Source organism: Clinocottus analis, unplaced genomic scaffold (genome assembly GCF_023055335.1).
Source record: "Clinocottus analis isolate CAN_PGR_092001 unplaced genomic scaffold, fCliAna1.0.p SCAF_2, whole genome shotgun sequence".
Taxonomy (NCBI): domain Eukaryota; kingdom Metazoa; phylum Chordata; class Actinopteri; order Perciformes; family Cottidae; genus Clinocottus; species Clinocottus analis.
The window spans coordinates 13,758,557-13,784,897 of record NW_027175931.1 but is presented as its reverse complement, the minus strand read 5'-3'; the positions used below and the strand labels follow the sequence as shown (position 1 = coordinate 13,784,897).

Genomic DNA, 26,341 nt, shown 5'->3' with positions numbered 1-26,341 from the left:
CTCTAAACGGTCATTGCGCCACCTACTGTTCTGGCGTATAGAATAGGCACAGGAACCATAAACCAAAACGAGTCCGTCGATCCAACTGAGTGGCCAGCCGCAGTTGTAGTTGGAAGAGTATATTTCGCCCTTAAAGGGCATTTGTTATAGTTGCGTCTGCCAATGTTCTTGATATGTTCAGCTCGTCACCGCCGCCCTGCCGTTGTTGAATAAAACTGCTGCTGGTCCCCCTGAAGTAGCGCTGGTAGCGGCCTTCATTCGGACGCTGTTGTGGGACTACGGATAATATTATAAACCCATACACGATGGAGTTTGATGTTCCCACGTATGTGGATTTTACACAAGTATAAAGCAGAAGTAGTAGTTTTTTCCATGGTTGATGGCAGAAACGGTAACTAGTTTTACAGAGATAAGCAAGACGCAGTTCCTGAGTCGATGAAATTCACAAAGCTGTGTGCAGCTACGGATGATGCAATCTGTTCTATAGCCTAATATTTATGACAAAAACTGTTTGGAAATGAAATATTTACATGCAAATTAAACGCACAAAGGAAACATCATGGGCCCTATTCTTCGTACATGGTTCAACCAAATCGATAAAATGCCCCATTATTCAGCTTAAATTACTGAGATGATTGACGTCAGGCTATGTCGGTTCTTCGAAGGTGGACCAGCCCTCAAACGGTCTCGTTCATTCTAACCAGACGTCAGTCCTCAGGATAATTGTGCGTAACCGCTCGTCTTCAGAAGGAAGATAAGTCGAACGCAAAGTTCATGATGTTCTCTTTTTACAATGACAAATAAACTCAAAGAAGGAGCGCCTCTTTTCCTTCGTGGAGGAGTAGAAGATGAGCAAGACTACATATGATGAATTTAAGCCCATAATGATGGCAACGTCTAACGGTGCGTTCACGTCCAAAGCGTAAGGAATATTCACAACACTTCCTGTTGTGAAACAAGTAAATGTGCCAGTGTTGGGAAAATGTATCTGCTAATTTTAAGTGCCTTATCACCCAAATTAATGAGATTATATTTATTTAAATGCAGGCAGTAGTATACAAATAAATATATACTATTGGGGATATATGTACTGTATGCACATATCATGTACCATGTATGTGTATATGCATGTGTGTGTAGATTACCATAGAGTTTGAATGTATGTATGAGCGGATTATTATGTATGTATTATTCATAATCAGAAATTCAGTCAATTAAAGCAGTGATAAGTGTTCTTATCATGAGTCCAACAATAATATGTATGGTGTACTAATAACACTGTCATACTATTATGAGTTTCTTAAGCGCTAAATAAACGTAACAGCATGATATTCAACGGCTTTCACAATGTTCTCTGCATTGCCGACACAAACGTGTACCACTTGCACAAAAACGAGCTTTAGCCTTGCGCTTTTTTCACACAATCCTTCAGTGATTCCGTCTGCATACAGTATATGTACAGGAGGTGATTCAGTATGCATTCAGTATGTGTACATTATGTGAGACGGACAGCGCTCGGCTGTGCCGGTGTCAATTTTACAGCTAAGAAAGTCTCGTAAATAAAGTAGCCCTTGTCTGCAGAATCGAAAGCACTCATATGAAGTCATCATGATGTGAGAACGGATCTTAGTGATCTGGAAGAACTGTATCCCTATAAAACTAATAGCGCTCCTTCATCATTGAGGAAGGGAGCTGCTTTTTGTCCGGGGGAAGTGGTCAGTTCCAGTAAACCTGCTCGGGACCAGCTTAAGGGGTTTTGATGTGTTGCTATAGTGATTTTTCTAAACTTGCTTTGAAAAAACAAAAAGCCTGACATGCATCATCTTATTCTCAAAATGATCTAGCTAATTCAGTAAGCGGGCTACAAAAAACAGGGCCATGGTGTGTAACAACCATGCCAACAGTCTCCGTGTGTTTTGAAGCCTAAATCTTCATCACTTTAAAAGAAGGCATTACACATTTTCTTCTAACACAATAAAATAACATGTCTAAAATAACAAAAACCTGTTGTAAAAAATAAATAAAAATCCAAGCAGACTGAAGCGGCATGATGTTTGTTTTGAATCCCCTTCACCAAATTAATAAAGTGTTTTTGGCAACAAAAAAAAGACATGCAAACACAATTTGAATAACACACACACTTTTTCCAAGAAAAATACCTTTTTATTTCATTATAAATCCACATAATTGTATCTATGAAAGCATAAAATCCCCATTTCACATGTTGTGTTTCTTTTTTCTCCTTATTGTGGTCATTTGTTTCGTAATATTCAAAGTAAATCATGGGTATCAAACCATCGAAGACTGTAAGGTGTATGTCACATACAAACACAGACACTGTCAAACGGCAAAGGGGGCGCAAAGGAGGGGGAGGAGTGGACGGGACAGCGCAAGTTCTGCTGGCCAACTTTTAAAACCGCTTAATACTTAACTTGAGCGCCGGCTTTTAGTAAGAGGGAGTTCACCAGTGTTTCTTACAGGTACAGTTGCTTTCCAGTGTCAAACTGAAAATCAGGATTCATCATCAAATGTAGAGCCGGACATTGGCGCTTCAAGTTTAGCTGTGAATAAATCTTCGCGGGAGTTCCTCAAGGCTCCGTTCTCAGGACACTATGGTTTTCTTTTTTAATACTCCAACACAGAGAGAACCAATCCACCATGGACACAAACACACTGATTATTTCAACATTATCTAAGTCATTTGCTGCCAGAAGGTAATGCTGGAGAGTATACTATTCAGTTGTTCATGAAAATGAGAGAGAGCAATAGAGAGGTTTAGAGAGAGAGAGAGAGAGAGAAAGAGAGAGAGAGAGAAAGAGAGAGAAAGAGAGAGAGAGATAGAGAGAGAGAGAGAGAGAGAGAGAGAGAGAGAGAGAGAGAGAGAGAGAGAGAGAGAGAGAGGGAAGGTGAAGACTTACGATTAAAGTGCCAGAGAAGTTCACCGTTTAGTTTGACAGTTTATTATTGATGCTTTGAGACAAGACGTTTGACAATGTGCTCATATTTTCAATCCAAGGCCCAACATGAATGTTCTCTTCGACTGCCAAGAGCTAACAGAGAGGTGTGCTTTTGGAAGTCTGCATACTCTCCCGGTTTTGTTATAATGCTGTCATAATACTGTAGTAATCCTTTGGCATATGACTGTATGCTGGAGGGAAAGAGAGGAGCAGTGCCACCGAAGCATGGACAAACCACAATCGAGAAGATCCTGGAAAAAGAATGTCATGAATGGTTTTCACATAATCCAGTAATCCGTCCAGTGTATTCCCAGAGCAGCATTAAGTGTTGGCACGGATTCAAACTGTCAAACGCAGGCTGCAAAAATCCACGCAACACCCTTAAAAGCACCGTCTGATCAGTGGATACTTCCTTCCAAAAAGAAGAAGAGACCCCAGACCATGTTTAATCCCGACTCCTCTGATCCACGGTTTCAAGCTCTAGTTAAGTGCCGATCATGAGCAGGGTTCAAAGCCCGGTGTCGGAACTGTATCCAAAGACGAGCAGACTTTTCTTCTGTCGAGGGCAAGGCGGCTTCGCCTCCTCTGGCTGCCAGCTGGATGTCTATTTCACATCACATCCGGTCCAGAAGGCAGTGTCAGGGGTTGGGCGTGTGTGTCTGGGTTGAAAACCTGATCATCGAGGCTCGGTAGAAAGATGTGACCATGCAACCCGCTGAGGCACCTGAAGGAGACAAGAGAGGGAGATGTCGAGATTGATCGAGTGATTAGCTATCATTGTAGCTGTTTGTGGGCTCATGTTGACTTTTTCATGGTACTGAAATATTCTGAGACTTTGCGTGGAAGGATAACGAAAATTTAAAACTATACTCTTAAAATCTTACTAAACAAAAGTATGGTGGATAATGAACACAATTTAAATAGTAAACGTGATCTCATTTAGGAAATGTCTCTCTTCAGCGTCATTATGTATCTTACTATTATATAATATTGAAGGAATAACTTCCAATTGAACTACTATATTACAAACTGTTGGGTGCATTACGAGACAATGGCTCCATGCCCCGCCCCACTCACATTGTTTAGAGATTTTTGTGGTTGTTTTACATCTCTTATTTTTTTGTGTCATTTTATTTTTCTTTGGGGTCATTTTGTGTCTCAGGAATGTTCAATATCCATGCTGTTGGGTATCGACAGCATTATATTTAATAAACACCCGGTTACGTTTCACCACCGCTTTTTGCTGTTGCTTTTCCACATTAACATGTATACATTAGCACGCTAGTCTCATGACTGGAAATCACTCTGTTTTTCTCAATATTTTCTTGCGGAATTATTGAGACATCCAGATGGTAAAGCTGTGCTGTGGTGCATGATACTATACTATAAAAGCAAAGTGAAGCGCTTCAACTCTAATTCAGCCAGTAGGGGGCTCTCAAAGTTCAGTGAATGCAAATGTCAGTAAACTAATGACAGGGAGGAGAACCATAAAACATCTTTTCATATCACAAGTCATCCTGGAAAGGGGAAGTGCTTTAAAATGAACTCTCCATGTCAATAATCACTTGTCTTGGCCGATAGTGGTTGGTTTCCCACTGTGCAACTAAAGTGTGTTTGAATTTGACAAGTGAAGATTGTACACAATGGACCCTTGATTATGCAGCTGGAGTAATTATGGACTTTAAGTATATCATTAGAACATATATTTAAAAAGCTGCAGGGCAGCAGAGCTCAGTCAGCTGCTACAGACCAGCCAATCAGAGCCAATGCTGCTATTTGTCTTCATGTCTTTGAATTTGAGGAAAAAAATAATTGTCAGATGGAATATAAGTAAATGCAATAATGAATCATTTTAAGATAGAGTGTAAGTGTAACAATATTTTTTATAATTTGTACTCAGCTCATGAATCAGTTTAATGCAAACTGACTGACTTAATCTATGATTGCTTTTTAATATTTAGCAATTATTCCATTAAAAACTAATTCTGTAAAGGTCTGTAAATAATCAGATGGCACAATCAACAACTCCACTAAGTAGACTATTTTGTGAAGGAATTATTCCAAAACCAGAAATGTATTAGAAATTTGAACTCTTTAGAGTTTCAGAAGTTGTTACTTTAAGTTGTTCCATCATGTCCTATTGAGCAACCGAGTGTTACTCATGGGACAATATCAAGTTCTCAATAAAAGCCCCAAAGTGTCAAAATATTAAGCATGAATTATTCACGAGAAAGCCAAATGTCCATCTGATGCAATAATGCAAACAAAGAATAGGACGACATCTTGGGTTTGAAGCCAGTGAGAAAAACAAAACAAAATGTATCACAATTATTTTTATAAATATATATATATATATTAAATTTGGATAAAACAGTAAAAACGTGTGCTGTTGAGAAAATGCAATAAAAAAGAGCATTAGTTAATATGTTGAAACATAACAATAAAGCAAAGATCTACAGCTGTAATTTATGTTGTGTGCCGCAGATCTGATCTCCAGCAGTTTGTTTCAGTTGTCCACACTGCAGCTGAGAGACGAGCTTTGGCCCGTTGAGTGTCTCCAGGTTTGAGGTAACGGATATACAACAAAAGGAGATAAGAGGGGGAGGAAAGAGGAGAGGAAAACACAGGAGTGGAGGGAGGGAAAGAGAGAGATGACATGAGAAGTAAGTGAAACTAAGAAAGAAGAGTGGGATGATGAAAAGAGTAAAGATTAACAAGAGGCAGAGAGGAGAAGAGGCCAGAGAGAAGGAAAGGAGTGGAGAGAGCAGAGAAGAAAAAGAGGAGATGAAAAAAGAGGAAATGATGGAGTGAGATGAGAGGAGAAATAAAGGGGAAAAATGTATAGCAGGAGAAGAGGAAACAAGATGAAGGAAGGAGAGGAGAGAGGAGATGATGCAGTGAGAGGGGCAAGGAGTAAAAAGATGAGGAGAGAGTGAGGAGGGAGTGAGGGAGAAGAAGAAAGGAGGAGTGGAGGAGAATGCTTACATAATGGAGAGCTCTTACCTAATGGAGCGACACCAATCTGCATACTGTGGGGGATCAGGCCATTATATAATGGCCCAATAAAGAGGAATAATGTTGTTTACTAAGGCAAGGCGATATTTACAGGGCACTTAGAGGCAGGCAGACTCCAGGCCGGCTAATGGCTGCTCTCTTACTCCCTCCCTCTCCCATCCTCTCTCACCCCTTGCTCTCTCTCTCTCTCTCTCTCTCTCTCTCTCTCTCTCTCTCTCTCTCTCTCTCTCTGTCTCTCTCTGTCTCTCTCTTTGTTCTCGCGCCTCCCTCCCTCTGAGATGCTTTGGTGGAAACCTCTCCTCTAGAACAATGGAGTGGATACCCTTTCTGTGTGTGTGTGTGTGTGTGTGTGTGTGTGTGTGTGTGTGTGCGTGTGTGATCTCTCACCTCTCCCACCTCCTATCCCTCCAGCGCCGTGAAGCTGACTGTAAGGGAAGGACACATAAGAGGGAATTAGAGCTCAGAGAGGAAACAGAAGCAGTATAAAAGCGCCATTCTTCATGAAATTATAGAAAGTGAGGGTGTCATAAATCAGCGCGGAGACATTTGTCTCCCCCTCGTCTCCACCTTATTACAGATGGACAGCTGGGGGATGATTGGTGCATCAAATTCTCCCATCCCAGTGGAAGTCATGTCTTTGGAAAGATGGTCAGATGGATGCATTCATATTCACGTGCATGTTCTTCCAACCCCTCATACAGATTGTCAAAAGTGTTGGTGATTCATTTTCTTTTGATATATCAATTGTTTAGGCAAAAGACAGATCTGATGATTTATATATAACTATAATATATATAATAATCACACACTCCAATATTCTGCTGAAGAGAAATGCTTAAAAAAACAAAGGTGACTAGTGAAAAGTGAAATATTGTGAAAGTACTATTTTCCAAGGTGAAGGAACCCCAAAAGTCGGAATATATACAATATATATATACATATTCGTTGGAAGAGGTGTGTGTGTGTGTGCGTGTGTGTGTGTGTAGGGGGGGGGTTAATAAAAAAAAAATCATAAACTCATGAAAAAGCATAAACATGTTATTTCTTTGCATGCTTGGGTCAGCCCCATCAGTGCTTAGGCGACACCTCGAAACATCAAGGGAAGGTGAGCCCCGGATTGCAACTAAACTAATTATTTTAATATTCCCTTAAAGTTGTTGAGAAATAAACGAGATGAGGCGAATGGAGAACTCATCGACCGTCCTCACCGATCAGTGAGCCGTACATTTGGGCTTCAACTTTCTATCTGCAGACTTCTCCTCATCTTCCTCACATCCAATCTCCTCCCAATCCTTCTCCTCCGCCCCTCCTCCACCTCCCCCTCAGTTTTCATTTTCTCTCTATCGCTCTTTATCCCTCCATCTCCGCTCGTCAATAACTGTGTCTCGGGGCTCAGTGACTCATCTGTACTCCTCTCACTGTTTGCTCGGCTGTTTCTCTGTCTCACTAACTAAATATGAGTCTATAATCCTCCCGTCTGTCTCTCTCGCTCTCTTTGTCCTCCTCGGGATGTCTCTCTCTCTCCTTCACCAACTCCAAACCCACGATGAGTCCGTCTGTCTGTCTGTCTCTCTCTCTTTCTCTCTCCTTTCCACATACACTCAGGTCTCTTTCAGATGGAGATTAAAACAAGTTTGACTTGTTTTATTTTAGTCAAAGGGTTTACGTGAAGCCACTGGCAATGTTATTCTGCAAATTATATTCAAATGCCTCGCTGTGAAAATAGATATTGGGAAACAGCATAGTCGGAGTTGGAATTTCACTTCTTTCTTTTTTTTAATATGCATTCACAAGATGTATTTAGAGCAAGCAGATGTGTGGAAACGAGTGAAACTGAATTACTTCAAACCTTAAAGATAGTTTATTTTATCATCACTTCACAAATACACGATTGCAACTCGAGCTCTGAAAGTGGGAAAAAGAAACGTGTGCTAGATTTTGGATGGCTACTTCGTGGGTCAGCGGGGGACTGTGTTCGCTGGTGATCCCACCGCGGGTAAAATGGTTTGACTGGGAACTTAATTTCTACTTTTAGCGTCGGGGCATGGCTGCAACGCACAACTCACAACAGGATACGGTGTGCAACCCAACCTCAAGCACGTCCACAGCTTTGAAAAAGCTTTCAGGACGACGTCCTGTGAAAAACAACAACTTGATTCCATACAAGGATTGTGTTCAACCTGCACAAATAAGACAAAAAGAAGAATCTAAGTAGATCTCGAAGCACCTCAAAGGGTGAAATGCCACCCGAACTTTGTCTCGTGCTCTTTTGCTGTATACATGTGTTTGGGTTATTATTAATTTGGTCATTTGCAGACATTTGGCACAAAACTGGCTTCTTTCTAACAGTCTGATTCATAGAGATCTGCACTGAGAGTCACAGTGAAATGAAATTTACACATGGGTAAACAATCAGATTAGCCACTGTCGACTGGAGTTCATAACTTTTTAAAAAATGTAATAATGAGGCAATGATGTTAATTAGAGTAATACTGGGTGATTCATCACTTTGAGGCGTTTATATCTAAAGGGGTATAGGGAGGTTCTGGACCTTGTATATGATGATCAAAATGTAGTGTCATGTTTTTTTTTATTATAAATAAAGAATAACACATCAGTTTAGTTGTTAGGTGCCCAACGGAACACCCCTTCTAAACCTTAAAACCACCGATGGATGCAGGTCCAGAACATTGCCCAGGGCGACTCCCTGTGTGCACGCATGAATACAGAAGAGGGAACGACAGCGTCCCTCCCTCTCCTGAGGGTAGAGCCACTGCAGGGTGCGACCACCGGGTGTCACTGTGGCGCCACGTGGGGCCACCGCCCGCCGTCCTCAGTGGGAGCTCTGTGGCTGTTGCTAACATTTTAGTCACTCTGCCGGGCTTCGGATATTAAAGAAACACTGAACGAGGCCCCAGCTGCCTCCGCCTCGCCCGCCACGCCCGCCTCGCCCCACCTTTTTCTGTGGTACTTGGTGGGATTGCATTGGAGGGAGCCAGGAGGTGTTACATTAAGGCGTATATGTCTGTGTGGCCTGTGTTCATGTTTCTGTGTGTGCCGTGGAACATTTACGGCTCCAGAATTTCTTAGAAAATCAGAAGTGCTGGCTGTGCATGGTAATACCAAGCTATTCTTGGGCATCCTACCTCCATGTTAATGCAATCTCATTACAGTGAATAAAGCAGAGCACTTGTGTCTGTACTGAACAAGGGACAAGATCCTAAAAGTTGTCGTGCCGTTGCCTCTGATATTAATCTACCTCATTGGATTTACAATTTAGAAACAATTTTCAAACGATTATGTTTCTTGAATGTATAATTTAACATATTTAGATATTCTTTCTTTCTGCAACGTCTGTGCATGACAGCGACATTGTATAGTTATGGTTTGCTTGGTACTATTATTTAAAAAGGCATTATTTTGCCACGAAAGTCAAAAATGCGACACTGCCGTGTTGACTTTCAACGGAGGCCGAATCTTACGACTCGGGTCAAACTCGATTCAGCAGCGCTCTCTAACTCTCACATCACTAAAATGAGAAAAGCTGTTCCACCTCAAAGGAACAGTGAGTAGGATTTAAAGGGGATTTATTATATGTTTTTTTAGTGTGTCATCACCTAAAACTAAGAATTCTTTTGCTTTCGTTAGCATAGAATTAGCCCTTCGTATCAATGTAGGGGGAGGAGCCCCGTCGGCAGAGTACGCCGTGTTGCACTACCGTGTTGTCACAGAAGCCGAAAATGGACAAACCAAACACCGTCTGTACTGTATGTGAACATATATGAACAATAGACTAACAATAAGTGTAAAAGAAGTGACACTGACATCGGTGGGAAATAAAATAGTGATAAGATTAAGATGCAATGTATTCTGTTTTTGGGTGTACCAATCCCTAAAGGTGGACTGACATGCCCTACCTTCAGTGTGTGTGTGTGTGTGTGTGTGTGTGTGTGTGTGTGAGAGTGGGTGTGTGTGCGTGCGTAGGGTATGTCTCAGTATCAGGTTGCAAGTCGTCTTCAATACGCTGGTGGAACAGACCAAGATGGCGATTGCAAAAACCTTGAGGCTTACTGGGATCACCTATAAGATTTATAATATTCACACGTACACCATTGAGGAACATTCCCATCTTGCACCTTCTTCACACTTGCTGTGGTAATGCAGGAATAGATGGACCGAATGACAGTCCAGCACAATGCGGTAATGCAACACCACCATGAGAAGAAGAAGAAGAAGAAGAAGAAGAAGAAGAAGAAGAAGAAGAAGAAGAAGAAGAAGAAGAAGAAGAAGAAGAAGAAGAAAAAGACTCTTACTCTTTTTTTCAGGAATATTGTCATAAAGGGCCAATGTTCTTGTAGTGAATTAGATATTAGAAGTTTAGTTTTTTCAAACACATTAAATAATTATATTTCAATAGATACAAAACCAGTGCCATCTTGTGATTGGTTTGTTCGCTCCAGGAAACGATTGAATAATTATGTCCAGCAACATGTTTACTGGGGGGACAGGAAGTGGGGCTAGTGAGAAAAGATGGATCCAATTTGGAGAAACACAAACCTATCTTAACCACTGGTCTGTGACAGAGGGAGCTGTCTGCAGCATTCAGTTATTACGATTACATCATTTTACTTTTCCTTATGGATATTGCGTCCTAAAAAAACTAGTCATAATATATTTTACGATATTTACATACAGGGGAATTGTGCACTGGCCGAAATACGTTTAAAAAAATCACAATACGTTTTTGTGTAAGTACATTTCTGTTTTAATAATGAGACCCCTGGTCTCTTTAATAAATCACAAATGTAATGTCATCTGATGGTCGTGGTTGTTTAATTAATATTTGAGCCAATACGGCCCAGATCTAACTACAATGCGAGTCGGACCTTTTGCAGGTGCTTGAACCCGGTTGACGCCCAGACAGATTACGGATCAACAACACGTGGAAAGACACTTGTCAGTAGCATTTCAAAACAAGAAGCTGAAGCGGATATTACGACCCAGGTCTCATAATACAGAGAAGAGTGTCTTCCCTCATGATTCTCTCAATCAGCTTGTAAAAAAAATAAAGTGAATCACTGGAATGAAAAATGGATCCAAAGGAACCAGCTCACAGGACACGCAACTCGTCCTGCCTGTTCAGTGAGTCGGGACAGGGAGCTGGCAGCGTCAGTGTCCCGCCCCATCCACTGGACTACACACAATGCACAGAGATAAAGAAAAGAGAAGGAAGAAACAGCTCAGGAACTATGTGAGGGGGGGCGGCAAATCCTCCAGAGCTTTGATTGAAACCTCACAATTTTTTCGCAGTTTCAGAGCGACTTTGGTGTCAGAAATATCACAAGATGAAGCGCAAAGCCCTGGCAGAGGATAACAGACAAACAAAACAACCTTGAACTGAGATATGGGAGGAGAGGAGGAGAGAAGGCTCCTGAAACAAAACAACTCATTAAAATCAAACAAATGACTAAAGGGAGGGAGAGAGACACTGAGAGGGGAAACGGCGCCTGTTGGTGCTGAGAGGAAAAGCAAGGAAGAGAGAGAATGTGTGTGTCCGTGGTGGGGAAGAGAACAAGCAGAGCCACATTCAGGCTTTCTCCTGAGATGAACAGTGGGGATGGGAATTCTGTTCCAAGTAATAACCTTATCAACATTTATATTGTGGAGGGATTATTCAGACTTCTCTTCTTGCTGATACAATCAGGGGCATTTAAGGTCGGAACGTGTGAATTTACGCACGCTGGCACTTACTTCAGAGGCTTTGTTCTCAGAGATACCTCAGCAGTTAACTTAGCATTGCTGAACATGCTGTGTGGTGTTATTGTCATATCAGAAGACGTGAGCAGAAGTAAAGGATGATATTGAGAACCATAATGCGTGTAAAAACAAGGAACTGATTTAGACTGACATCGGTTGACCAACGACAGTTCTCTATAGTTAGAGCTCGCGAAAGAAGGTGGATCGTAAGATACCGTTTACAAAACTTGTAAGGGCGTAATAACTAGTTTGTGAAAGACTCAGAGAAACACAAATATCCAACGAGGCAGAATCCCGGACGTTTTTGGAATCCCTGTTGGACGCATTTTTTAGGTCTCAAAAAGAGGACATGTCTGGGAAAAAGAGGACCTCTGGTCACGCGGGCCCTGTGACAAATCACAATATCCATGATGATAGCAGATATTAACACTAGCAAGCTGGCCGTTAGCATGTTGTTTAACGCACTACTCTTGCATAGAAAAACAAAAGGTGAAATCTGATTGAATGAATTAAAACGGAAAAAATAATTACAATACATGTGTATTTATTAAAAAACAATTACATTATAAAAGAGATATAACTATGACTATATATATACTATGACTATATATATATATATATATATATATATATATATATATATATATATAATTATTTTATTATAAAACAGCTTTAACTTTGTGACTCAGCTGAGAAGGCTGAGCTGGCCCTGACAACCCGCCACTGTCGTGTGTGTGTGTGTGTGTGTGTGTGTAGACTCTTTGCACCGAGCAATGTAGTGGTGAGTGCCGATTCCTTTCAATCTGAGGAAGCAGCATCGCGTACCTGCAACACCTAGGTGTGTGTGTGTGTGTGTGTGTGTGTGTGTGTGTGTGTGTGCGTGTGTGTGTGCCTTATCCAGGTGAGTGACTGTTCATTAAAGCGTGTTTTTCTAATGGAAGAGTGTTCAATTGGTGCTCAGCCGTGCTGGCTGAATGAACTTGGTCCGCAAGGTTTGCTGGAGCAGCCCACTGCCTCTCTGTCACTTCCTCTCTCAGCACCCGTCCATTGCAAATTTCAATTTCAATTCTCTCTCTCGCTCTCTCCCTCTCTCACACTTTCGCTTTCGCTGTCTGCACTGCTGTGTACAATATTTAACTGAATTCATTCCTTATCGCAGTAGCAAAAGAAAGAAAGAACGTAAACGTACAAATGATGTATCTGGAAAAGCGCTGAAGGCCACAACAGCGGTCCAGACCCTCCACCTGACCCTGCAGGTGTTGGATATGCAAACTACTTTTGCATGTCACTGGTCGCCCCCTCCCGTCTCCATCACTTTCAATTTGCCCGAGAGCAGCTACTCACCAATGACAGTCGCTCCTCAGCGTTAAAGTGGAGTTTGGCTCCAGGCACCAGCAAAAAAAAAAGAAAAAAAAGAGAAGGTTGTCGGAAGGTGGAGTATTGTTTGGGCTCAGAGATTGGTGAGTGGTGGGTTGAACGGACAGTTTGTTGTGTGTTATTGGGAGATGGCATCGTCGTCATGGGTGGGATTTAAGTCTACTACAGTCGTCCCTCGAAGAGAAGCTCCTCCCACACCTTCTGCTGACGATGACGGTTGGGAGTTTTTATTAGCACCTCCACCTGGGGAGACAACAAGAGATTATTAGGAGCAGACGACAAAGACAAGTCACATATCTGTTCCCTCTCTCCGTTGGTCCTCCAGTTACCCTGCCCTGCAGAGGTGGAGGACGGAGGCGGGACGTTGGCTCCCCCTCCGCCCCCTCCGTTGGTCTGGGAGCAGACATTGGCGTGGCGCGCGGCGGCTTTCTGCTTGTAGTGGTTGCTGTGCAGCTTGTACTTCATCAGGAGGATGAAGATGAAGACGAGGACCGAGGCAACGATGATCCCCCCAATGATGATGATCATAGTACCGCCCAGGAACTGGCGGGGAAGATCCAGAAAGATAGTTAGCCAAGTGTGCAATCCCATTTTTTCTGACCTCACCTTTCACTGAGATGATTTATCAACATCATAGAACCAAAACATAAATACAGATTTAAACATTCAACTAAAACAAACACTGCTTACTTGAATTGAAAGCTATTAAGAGCTATGCAAGTTCATCCTTGGTCAAAGAAACACAAGTTTACATCACGCTGAACAAGATGCCTCAAAAGGGCTCAGAATAGATGTAAACATCTACTAATCCATAAAAAAGGGCAATACAAAAAAAGCTAACATTTATGGACCGGTTCAATTCACATTAACTGCGGATGACTTATGGCGTGTGCACACCGAAATTGTTGCGAAATATTCGCGCAAGTAGATTACATGTAAAGTCAATACACAGACGCAAATGGTTGCAAAAAAGCAAATTTTTTGCCGGGCGGCGTGAATGACGTAAAAAAGCATTGTGAATATTCACTTTTTCACTCTTTCGCTTTTTAGCCTTTTCGCCAGGTTTAAAATATTTCAACTCTGGGGAAAATTTCGCCCGACGCTAAGTTGCGAAAACCAATCAGTGTGGAGAAGCTCTGCCCGACGTTGCTGCCGTCCTGCCAAAGCAGAATTTAACTGCTGCCGGTCCACCTGAGTGAGCTGTAGAAGCGGCTTCATCCAGACACTCGTCATGGAGGAGTCTGAGCTGTGTGCGACTACGGATAATATTATGAATCCAGACATGGGGCGTTTAATGTTCCGATGTGTGGAACTTCCTCAACAAGTATAACGCAGAACTAGTTGTTAATGTCCCATGGTCGATAGCGTAAATGAAAACTGTTTTACGGGAATGTGACCGGGTCAGTTTAGGTTAGCTAGTGAGGCTATGTGCTGCTAACTAGGGGGAACGTGGCTCAAGCCGCGCCCCCTTTCCCCTGCAACTGATTACATAAAAGCGAAAAGCGAATTCAACAAACAAAGTGTCCAGCAAGTAAAATCAGGCGAAAAAGCGTTGCAAATATTCACAATGCTTTTAGTGTGAACACGGCATTATGGGTAGCTCCACAAATAGAAGGAACGTAAATAACTAATGTGGTTTGGAAACTGAAAGGGACAATTAGGACAATTTTCCAAATGTCAAATGACATATTAAGTTGCTACACTGAAAACAAAACAAAGGAAAACAACACTCTTAATGACTTAAAAAGACCAGATCAAATTTAACCTCAGTAAACATTCATTTAATACTGGAAAGTAGTATACCAGCCTGTTATTTACAACCAAACATCAACTGCATATTCATCTCTACTGAGCAGTGCGTGAAAGACTCTTTAAGCCACGAATAAATTGGAATGACACAATTGAAGACTGCCTTCATGATCAGATTAATAAGAGCTTTATTAACGATTAACTGTGGGATCTGTGAAATAAAGTGTTGATGCAATTGTCAGACTGACTGAGGTGTAACGCAACTAACCTGGTCTCGTATCGAGTGACAGCGGCCGTACTCCGTCTCTGTGGAGAAGGACACGCAGCCCACCAGCTTGGTGCCCGTCAGGGCGGTGATGCCGTCATCGTAGACAGCCAGCACACACAGCTCGTAGTCCCGCGACGATGCCAAGTCACTCAGCAGGAAGTACTTGTGGTTGGCTGGGATCATCCTAAATAAGAGGAGCACAAAGACCAACAACAACATGTTATTCTTCCATCTCGTGATTTGTAGATCATTTATAGGACAGGTTACTGTTGTGGAGACGGAATCATCTGGTGCTCTTTGGTTCATATTAGTGAGAGAAACATTAGTAGTTCTAATCACAAGAAGAAGAAGAAGAAGAAGAGGAAGGAGAAGAAGACTCTTCTTCTTCTCCTTCTCCTTCTTCTTCTTCTTCTTCTTCTTCTTCTTCTGCTAATTCAATTCAATTCAGTTTATTTTGTATAGCAGAAAATCACAATACAAGATTTGCCTCAGAGGGCTTTACAATCTGTACACATAACATCCCTGTCCCAGGACCTCACATCGGATCAGGAAAAACTCCCCCAAATAAAGGTAGTAAAAACACTTTCACAGGTAAAAAAAAAGGGGAAGAAACCTGAGGGAGAGCAACAGAGGAGGATCCCTCTCCCAGGATGGACAGAAGCAATAGATGTCACGTGACCAGAATGACGTCAACGTAACAGAGTTACAGCACATTACATGAATATGACAAAAAATATTCATGTATTGTTTATATGATTGTTTCCTGTGATTGTTTAGTTTTATGTTCTCACTCCTAATAAAACACCTTTCTGTCTTTGAACAACCAAGTTCAATAATGAAGTCAAAACTAGTGTATTACACGCTTTAATTTAAAGTAATGGTATCAGAACAATATAACAGCACTCTGGTGCAACAGCAAGTTAACATATATATATATATATATATATATATATATATATATATATATATATATATATATATATATATATATATATACGTATATATATATATATATATATATATATATATATATATATATATATACGTATATATATATATATATATATATATATATATATATATATATATATATATATGTATATTTATTTATTTATTTTCTGAACAGGTACTGTTCAGTATTAAGGGTCCCTGTGAGGGACAAACCACTCCTTCTTTTATCTATGTTCAGTCTGTTGCTTACCTTAAAGATGTTAAAGACCAGCAACTGATTCACTTTATACAAAATCAATAAGTGCTTTTCATATTTTTCAGTTCAGTTTTTCTTCCTCAGTGAGAGAAGTCCAGTCTGTGTTGGCTTGAACAAGTGCACTGAACATGTTGTGATGTGAGGAAAGTTCTCCTCTTTGAGAGAAGAGTAAAGATCCAGAAGTGATGCCGCTTCAAAGTGCTCTGCATGGATCAGACCGCAAGGCCAGGAGCTTTGCGCATGCGCGATTAACTTTTAATCTGGACGTGGAACCTGCAGGTATTCATTGGCCACTTGTGAACCACACTGAAGCAGCTGCTTGTTGAAAACAGAAGATACAGAACAATACGTGCTTTTACGTCAATCGGCAACGCTACGGAAGCGAAAGCAGTGTCACCGTAATTGCGTTCATGGCGTTTATCTTATTTATTTATTTTTCATGTACTCATGCGGGCAGGAGTGGAAGAGCCGTGGGACGCCAGGTCTGAACTACGCCGTCTGGAGAGATTTAAAGCGATAAGCTCCTTTCAATGCAAAAAAAAAGGCCCCCACAAAAAAAAACATGCAGTTAACGCATGATCAAATAATTAACGCTGTTAAAGGATTGCCAGATTAATCTTGCGTTAACGCGTTAATCTGCCCAGCCCTATATATATATATATATATATATATATATATAATTTATTTTGCCCTAAATTGTTTACACACACCACAAACTGTGGTCTCCTGGGTCAACATCATGTGTTTGTTTGACTCATGCATCCATTGATCCATCCATCCATCCAATCATTATTTATTGATCCATCCATCCACCCCACCCTCCTCACTATGTGGACTCCCATTTGGACATGCACACTAAACCATTGCAGCCCACTCTGCAGAGGTTAACATAACTTGTTGCCGCGTTCAGTTCATGCTCTTCTTAATATTCTGTCCAGAAATTCCCATGTTAATATTACAGTAATTATAGGCATGGAGCTTAACCACAGGAGCAACATTCTACTTGGGTTTTCCCTACTTCGGCAATTATTATGAGCTAGATGAGGGTAGAGGAGACAGACGGTGGAGAGGTTTGCTGCTGTGCATTGAGCCAGTACAAATGAAAGAACTGAATTATGACACAAATGGATTTCTCTCTGTCTCCATCAAATGTACAAGCAATTGTGTCCTTGTGCAAAAAGTTTAGGATTACTGAATCTTGGGATAACCTATTCTATTGTTGTGCTGCATGGGTGATTCCATGTGTTATTTTATGAGACAATACCGTTTCATTGTTACTGGCAGTCTCAGTGCCATGCTCCAACAAGCCTCTCAAAGAGTTATGCATTGGAACCTTGCCAGCAGCAAATACATTTTGTGTTTTCTGCCAATTTGTCCGACATATAAATGCCGGAGAGATCTGTAAGTCTTTTGGTACGAGTCCAACTCAAGTCAAAGGTCTTCAGAGGCGACCTAGATACCAGAATAAAACGTGTTCAATAGAATGAAAGATGCCTTTGAACACAGCAAAATCCCAACTTGCAAATGACGTGCAAATTCATTGCCCTTGAACATTAATCACGCATTCGCATAGCCGCCGCCGATACCTGTCAGCTGTCCTTCACATCTCCACCTCATTCAACCAGACTTCACTGCACTTGTTCAAGTCAACACAGACTGGACTTTTCTCACTGAGGAAGAAAAACTGAACTGAAAACATGAAAAGCACTTATTGCTTTTGTATAAAGTGAATTAATTGCTGGTCTTTAACATTTTTAAGGTAAGCAACAGACTGAACATGGACCAAAGAAGGAGTGGTTTGTCCCTCACAGGGACCCTTACTACTGAACAGTACCTGTTCAGAAAAAAAGAAAAAAAGATTTATCAACTATATATGTATGTATGTTACCTTGCTGTTGCTCCAGAGTGCCTGTTATATTGTTCTGATAACATTACTTTAAAATAAAAGCTGCAATACACTAGTTTTTACTTCATTAGTGAATTTGGCAAATAATGCGATTAATCACAGAAAAATCATGCGATTAATCAGTTAATTTTTTTTCAATTTTGCCTGGCCCTAATATATATATATATATATATATATATATATATATATATATATATATATATATATATATATATATATATATATATACATGATATGCACATACAGTACATATATATCCTCATAAGTATATATTCATTTGTATACTACTGCCAGCAGTTACATTTAAATAAATATAATCTGATTGATTTGAATGATGAGGCACTTCACATTTCCCCAACACTGACACATTTAACTTTTCTGATATTTTGCAATACTTATGTGACTCTCACCCAACCAGCGAAGGTGGAATTAAGCTGCGTTCACAACAGGAAGTGTTGCGAATATTTGCTAAGCTTTGAGTGTAAACGCACCATTAGACATTGCCTTCATCATGGGCTTAAATTCATCATATGTAGTCATGATCATCTCATGTTCCTCCACGGAGAAAACGTCTGAGTGCTGATCACCCTTTAAGGAATCGGGTTAGCCAGACGTCAGTCATCTCGGTAATTTAAGCTGGATAATAGGACATTTGATCGAGAGTAGAGAGTAGAGGTGAAGTCGAGGTCCAACACAAAGGTACAGTCAAAAATTAAATTTGAGGTAGAAAATTTGATCTATTGCTGTCTCTGTGAGGAATCACACTACAGTGCCAGTCCGCTGGCCGTCTTTAACTGGCGGAGAGAGAAGAGAGACAGAAGTGAGATGTGGTTGGATGAAGAGCGTTAAACAGCGTTCTATTGCGTGAGCAGCTGGCTGGCCCAAGCTGAAGCAGACAGAAAGGCATGAGGAACAGACAGGAGACAGAAGCTGCTCAATTAGAAAATAAGCTAATAGGGAAAGATAATTACAATACATGTAGTGTATTTGTGAAAAAAAAAATAACTTGACAGCCCGCCACTGATTTTGAATGTCCACAACCTGGCGACTTCTGTTATGATATTCTATTATTATACTAAACTGAACATTTTATGGTCAAATTGATCAAATATTTGCTTTGCAGCAGATGGCAGACTATACAAGATGACAGGTTTGCACTTTCAGAGTAGAGCAGGAGGAAAAGGTCACAATATAGCTGCGGAGCTCTTTGTTTCTGGGAAACGAAAGCTGATAGAGAGGAAGCCTAAAGGATACATCTAGTAATTGGGCAGGTGGCACTTTACATGGTAGCTCCTCCCATCAGTGTGTGAATGGGTGAGTGATGACATCGGAAGATGAGAAAAGATCGACACAAGAACAGTCCTTTTACCACCCTGGTGTTGTTGCTAAAAACTGTGTTACAACAATTACAGTTAAAAAAAACAAACAGCTGTATATGAAGGGCCGCCCCCAATCCAAAGTCTTGAGGGCGGCCCTTCATATTAGAGCGGTTACACACACACACACACACACACACACACACACACACACACACACACACACACACACACACACACACACACACACACACACACACACACACACACACACACACACACACACACACACACACACACACACACAGACAGACAGACACACACACAGAAACATATATGCAAAATGTACAGACCTAGACACGGAGGCCATTACATTTGTTGAAGAGCACTTCAGGACTCGTTTTGTACTCAAACTTAATGCTTCAAACTCGGGACAAGTGAAAAAGACTGACCCACAAGGACCCACATGACACATCTGCAAACACCACCCCTAACCAATGACCCATTACTCTGTGTGGGGCCATGACTGGAGCACAACTATTAGCCAAGTGTTTGAGAGTTGTGTCACTGTTTCTAGATCCGACGACCACAGACATATACTCTTGGTGTACTCGCCCTCGTAGCTTGTAAGGAGGCCACTGTTTGCTTCTGTATCAGGTTTACGCAGCTTTCAACATTTGAAGTGATCATACTTGAAGTGCCAACCTTGAACAATCTGCTTTGGTGGTTCTGTACTGTATGATGAAGTACTGTGAATCTGAGAGACCAAGAAAGTCTTGGCATTTGCATTCTCTCTACATTTGTGTTTACTGCAAGTGTGTGTGTGTATCTGTGGGTCTATGTATGCCCTTCATGTGTGTGTGTGTGTGTGTGTGTGTGTGCGTGTGTATGTGTGTGTGTGTGCGTGCGTGTGTGTGTGTCCTATATATTATTCAGGTGCAGTGCAGTACCTATTTATCAACACTAAAGCGGAGGTGACGAGACAAGAAATGGAATTATTAAGCCAAGCCTGACCCACTGGGCATTTGTGTTATACGTTTGTGTGTGTGTGTGTGTGTGTGTGTGTGTGTGTGTGTGTGCATAATTCAAAGGGAATCAGGAAAGGAGAGGAAAAATAAAAAGATAGAGCGAAAGTGTCGCCACAGAGAAGTGTCTTAGTGTGAATGTGTGACTTGGTGTGTGTGTGTGTGTGTGTGTGTGTGTGTGTGTGTGTGTGTGTGTGTGTGTGTGTGTGTGTGTGTGTGTGTGCGTATTGGAGAAAGACACACCCGGCTTATTATATAGGTCTGGTCTATAAGTTTTGCAGCGTTCTGGGTCAAAGTAATGGTTGAATGAAGGCCTCAGGCACACACTCTCTCTCTCTCTCTCTCTCTCTCTCTCTCTCTCTCTCTGTCTCTCTCTCTCTCTGTCTCACACACACACACACACGCACACACACACACACGCACACACACACACTCACTAAATGTGCAGCTACTGTTGTTGCCTGTGGCCCTATTGTTGCTGGAGGTAACTAATGTCTCAGCCGGAGGCTCGGAGACAGAACTTTTCGCAGCGATACAGCAGCTCTGTCAGCGTGTCAGAGTGTTTACAACCCCGTGGAGCTTACAGGGCGAGGAACCTGCATGATGGCAACTTGTATGCAGGGGCCACAACAATTCTAATTTTCAGTTTAACGTCATGTCAGGACCAGGCAGCAGGTCTACTTCATTTAGCTGTCCTGTGATACTCTAACTCATAAAGGAATTCAACGTATGTTATTGGAGGTGCATATGCACTCAACTGCCCTTGCAATGTGCATTAATTAAAGGGTTACCGCACTGGTTTTTCATGACATGGTCCTTTTACTCCTCATGACGACTCAGTATGCATACATTTGTCACGTCCTAAAGAATGAGGATTATCTCTTGTGGACTACATGTGTATCAAAGAAAGACAAAGGACTGTGTTAACTGAAGCTTTGAAAGGGAGGGTCTTAGTAGAGTTGCAATCCCGTGGCATTGTGGGAAATGTGGGATCCACCAGATGTAGTAAATGTTATTTGCGTACATGAAATGTAGACTTGCTTTCTAAACCCATATCTATGAATTCCAATTAATTTCTTTCTATTTCTATTTCGTTTTGGAGTGAAAAATGTCAACAAGGCCCTGAAGCCATCTACTGTTAGTCGGCTCATTAGGATTCAAGGTGTTTGCACAACCGAGTCCATCTTTTCCATCTGAAACTGTTCCACGTTTCTATCAAATTGAACTACCTTATGTTTCATCCGTCGCGCTTAAACACCGAGTACGAAAGTCGGTCGTGAAAGTTTTCAGATCTGGTTTGACTCGCTGTGATTTTCTCGTTTTGTTTGAACACAAGTTGTTTGACCACACAGAGCCACCGTATATGCAAACGTCAGCATCCAAGATGACGTCCGATAAGCCCGTTTACTCTCTTGATTCTTCTCCTTGGCACAAAGCACTTTGCAACAAACCAGGTAAACACAGAGATGCGGTGTGTAGAGATTGTGGCGGGTGGTTACAGACAAGCTCGGAATGGGATCATCCTGACAGGGAAGTGAAGAAATATTTGACAGTGAAGTGATTGTGCTTGAGGCAAATAAACAATAGCTCTTCACTAACGTCATTCACTCATCCGCCCTGTTTGGGACTATGATCCATGCACCCACGTAAATAATTCACATGTGTCTCGCATTGCAGTTTTCTCAACACATAAAAACGATGCATCGAGTTAAGACGCCGGATGAAGGCCCTGTGAACCAGGCTTCACGTCCTTGTGTTAACACAGCCTGTAGGTGTATTTGTGAGCAGACCGAGGGACAGCGTACACTCACATGAAATGAGTAGCAGCAGTTGGAGCGCACAGACAGTGATCCTTTTATATCTTCTATTTTGCCCTTGGCCTCTGGCCCCTGGACACGGAGCACGTTAGAGTCCTGCACAACGGATCAGGGAAAGATCCAAGATAGCAGCAGTTTAACTACGTTAGCATTGGCAGCGTGTGCGTGCGTGTGTGTGTGTGTGTGTCATTTACGACCGTGAATAATGCAATGCTCATAATGACATGAAATACGTTGAATGCCACATAGGATTTACAGATAAGCATGACCTCACATGTTGCCCGCCTGTGTGGTCATGACAGCTTGGTGAATAATGCAGTGGCCACAGTAGAATAGAATGAAAAGGGCCAATCAGGATTTTATACGGGACTCGACACTAAATCCTACACATCACGCGGGTTGCAAGAAATGGCCGTGAGCTCCCATATGTGCAACGCTCCATTATCAACTGACACAGTGCTGAACTGAGAGAAATGTGTTTCGATATGCTTTCTGGAAAAGCTCGCGTACGTCTCTCTTCCGTGGAGCGAAGGTCGCATGTTTGATTACAGGTACCTCCTGTTTTACTGTCAACAAGACATGGCCATGGCTCCTTGACTCTGGATGCGATCGACAACCTGAAGGTCATTCCCACCAAGATCCTTTTCTCACGTGAACAATGACGGCACTCGTCATTTGTTTAATTGGCTTGAGTGGCCAAAGTTGAGTTGGCGTGATGGCGTCGGGCACCGCTCTGAAGGAGGTTGCTCAGCTGTTAGCTGTTCATAAATCTTCAAGATATGATAACATGGTGTTGAGTCTGCAATGGATGTTCTGTGATTTATTTTGGTTCTGTTATTTGGACTCCAAGAAAGCAGCTACTGTTGTTGTTGTTACGGCAGCGCATAGGGTTCTAAATAAACTAAACTTAGCTTCCTCTGCTATAAAACATAAATACACATTTATATTATCATCTCTCTATCGACGTTATGCAACTTTGACAAAACTACTTCAGGGTTGTTGTTGTTTAACACTTCAGTCTGACAGAAGACTTTCAGATTACTGTAAATATATGGCTTCCTGAAACTGCAAAAAAACAACAACAAATAAATAAAATGCATTCATCATGCATGATGATAACCTATGACTTAAAGTAAATTATTTAAAGCAGGAGGCTGAAAACAGGATTTTATCACATTTTCAAAGAGGCTTTGTGAAGATGAATAAAATCACATAAAAAGAAAAAAAGTGTGAAGTGTTTTGTGGCCCCTGGACTGTCCAGTTATTTCCCAGTAGATAGAGCCACAGAGGCATGACGGGAGCACATCAAGAAGGGCTTTGTGCATAAAGTGTACAAAGACAACCTCCAACAAGCCGAGTGTGTAATTGACAGCAGTGGGTCAGAGCTATGCAATTAGTCGTGGACCTGGGGGAAGCACCTGGCAGCGTGTCAGCCAGCCGAGGAGAAGAAGAGAGAAAAGATCACCCATAATCCAATAATCCAACATCGGAAGAAAGAATGTGAACCCGTTTCACGACCAAATAGTCTTTCATGGAACACGGACCTCGACTCCTGACAAATAATTATGGAGTCAATCAACCTCCGAACAACACCATCAGCAGAACCTTCTTTTATCCTTTCCCTTCCCGAAAACAGGACTTTATGGAGGATTCCATGGGACATGAGAGGTATGAAGATACACTCGGATAATTTCCCGAGCAAGACGCAAGGTCAGGGCGAGAGGCTTTTCTCGACATATCCTCAGCTCCATTCCCTCTCATCCTCTGAATATCAACAAGGAAAGGAAGCGAGCAAACCAGACAAGATACATTGATAAGAGGGGGATGAGAGGAGGAAAAAGAGCAAACAACCCTGCATGGATGAAGAGACAGACGTGATATATATTAAGCAAAAGAAGCATGGAACGTGTTTAATATGACGGCTCATTCACAACTCTTTACACCCCCAAAAACATGTGTTTGGTATTACGCATAATACAAAACAGGAGCAGTGAAAGAAAGGGATATAATATAATAAACGGTAAAAAAATCCTTCCTGTCTGTTTAAGTGTACTGTGTAATGTTTAAACTGATGTGCAGGATGAAAGCACAATAAGTGAGATTATTAATGCATGTACAAAGGCCCTGTTAGTATACACATGTATTAAAGATATTCTGGAATGCACATTTTTATCACTGATGATTTAGATTATTGCTCTGAATCTATTGTGTGTGGAGCAAACAGAGTTAATTACTAAATACACTAAAACCACTATTCATCTCCTCCGTTGCAACGTGTCCTCATACAAAGGTTTGTGTGATATTGTACCAAAAGTAACTCTTGTAAAAGTGTCACTTTATGCACGTTGCATGCAAACGGTCTTTCAAAATAAATGTACAGGAAACTACTCAGTTAAGTTTATGAAAAGATCGTAGTTTGTGTTAAGTGTTGTTACTGAAGTAGTCCAGATACATAAGTAAAAAAAATGAATTCACGGTGACTTTTCGTTTCCCTCATCATCGCAGCAAAATATGATCGGCTGTCTTATACAGCACCCTTGCTCCCCTCTCTTCCTCCCTCCTTACACCCTCACTCACAGCGACTGAGTCAAAGGAAAAAAATCCTCTTCCACTCACAGCAGTGAGCACACACACACACACACACACACACACACACACACACACACACACACACACACACACACACACACACACACAGCTTTCTGAAGCCTTTTCATGCAGACACACATTCCGGTTTTGGATAGAAAGAGAAAGAGGAGCAGATAAGAAAATTAAAAAGAGGAGGAATTAAAACATTCATTTCCTGGTGCCGAGAGAGGTTGATCTCCCCCATAATCTTTAGTGTGTGTGAGAGAGTAAGCAAGAGAGAGAGTGAGCGAGGGAGAGGGAGTGAGAAAGGGAGAGAAAGAGAGAGGGAGAGTGAGAGAAATAAGGAATTGTCAATATGTTATCTCAACGGTTGGTTCACGACTTTTTTGCCAGCTCAGCACGTTTTGCTGAGAACCTGAGAGTGTGATGAAACTGAGATGAAAAAGAAAAGAAAAGGACCCACAGAGGGGAGTAGGTGCTGAGATGACAACCACTGCACCACTAAACCAGCCTCCCCCCTCTCTCTTTCTCTCTCTCTCTCTGGGGAGAAAGCTCGGCTTCTATATGTTTAGACACCACTAACTTGTTTTGCCGAATACATTTTGAAAGACATGTCATATACCCTTCTCCTTCCAACCTCTCCAGGTAACGAGTGTCACTATTACATCACATTCAACCAAATCTATAGCTCCAAACCCATTAAAGCAGCCTGAAAGCAACCTGAAACCATGTCATGCATGTACCAGGGTGTCTTTCAGAGTCTGGTCAGAGGGGCGGGACTTACCGATGTGATTGTGGTTTCAGATATATTTTAATAAAGTAAACCTGAACCTATGTGCTTATGTACCTGACATCTTAATTAATCTTAATATATATGTATTTAAATGACTCAGTTACAGAATGTCTACAGTGAATATATATATATATATATATATATAGATATAGATATAGATATATATATATATATATTAGTGCTGTCGATTAAAATATTATTAAAATATATTAATATTAATATATATAAAATATTTAATCGCGATTAATCGCATTTATGTCATAGTTAACTTGCGATTTATTTTTAAAAAAACGTTTATGGACCGGAAGACAAACAAACAAGCATCTCAAACGGTTCAGCCCCAAAAATCAATACATTAATAAATAAACCAAATAAAAGCCCTTCCCCATAAAATCATAATTGTCATCATCAGAACCGGCTGAAAGCCGTCACCATGTCCATTGTTTCTTATAGTTCAGTGTGTGGACTATGTGAGGAACACACACAGAGTCCTGGCTTTATCTCTCCTTCCTTGTTAGAGTTTTACCTGCCTCCATAGCTGCTGCTTTCTTCAGCTCAGTCACGT

At 41.4% G+C, this 26,341-nt stretch overlaps 1 protein-coding gene across 4 annotated transcripts in view; it reads right to left on the bottom strand.

The window, feature by feature from the left end:
• Window positions 1-2,166: 2,166 nt before the first annotated feature.
• Window positions 2,167-26,341, bottom strand: part of si:cabz01090165.1 (uncharacterized protein LOC100333421 homolog) — a 309,025-nt gene continuing 284,850 nt past the window's right edge. For all 4 annotated transcript variants that reach the window (XM_068585049.1, XM_068585050.1, XM_068585048.1 and 1 more), the window contains 5 exons: window positions 15,124-15,307; window positions 13,436-13,649; window positions 13,074-13,349; window positions 6,360-6,397; window positions 2,167-3,681 (listed from right to left, as the gene is read on the bottom strand). In XM_068585049.1, the coding sequence (XP_068441150.1) occupies window positions 13,225-13,349; window positions 13,436-13,649; window positions 15,124-15,307 (523 nt within the window). In that variant the 3' untranslated portion in view covers window positions 2,167-3,681; window positions 6,360-6,397; window positions 13,074-13,224. The remainder of the gene's footprint in view (window positions 3,682-6,359; window positions 6,398-13,073; window positions 13,350-13,435; window positions 13,650-15,123; window positions 15,308-26,341) is intronic.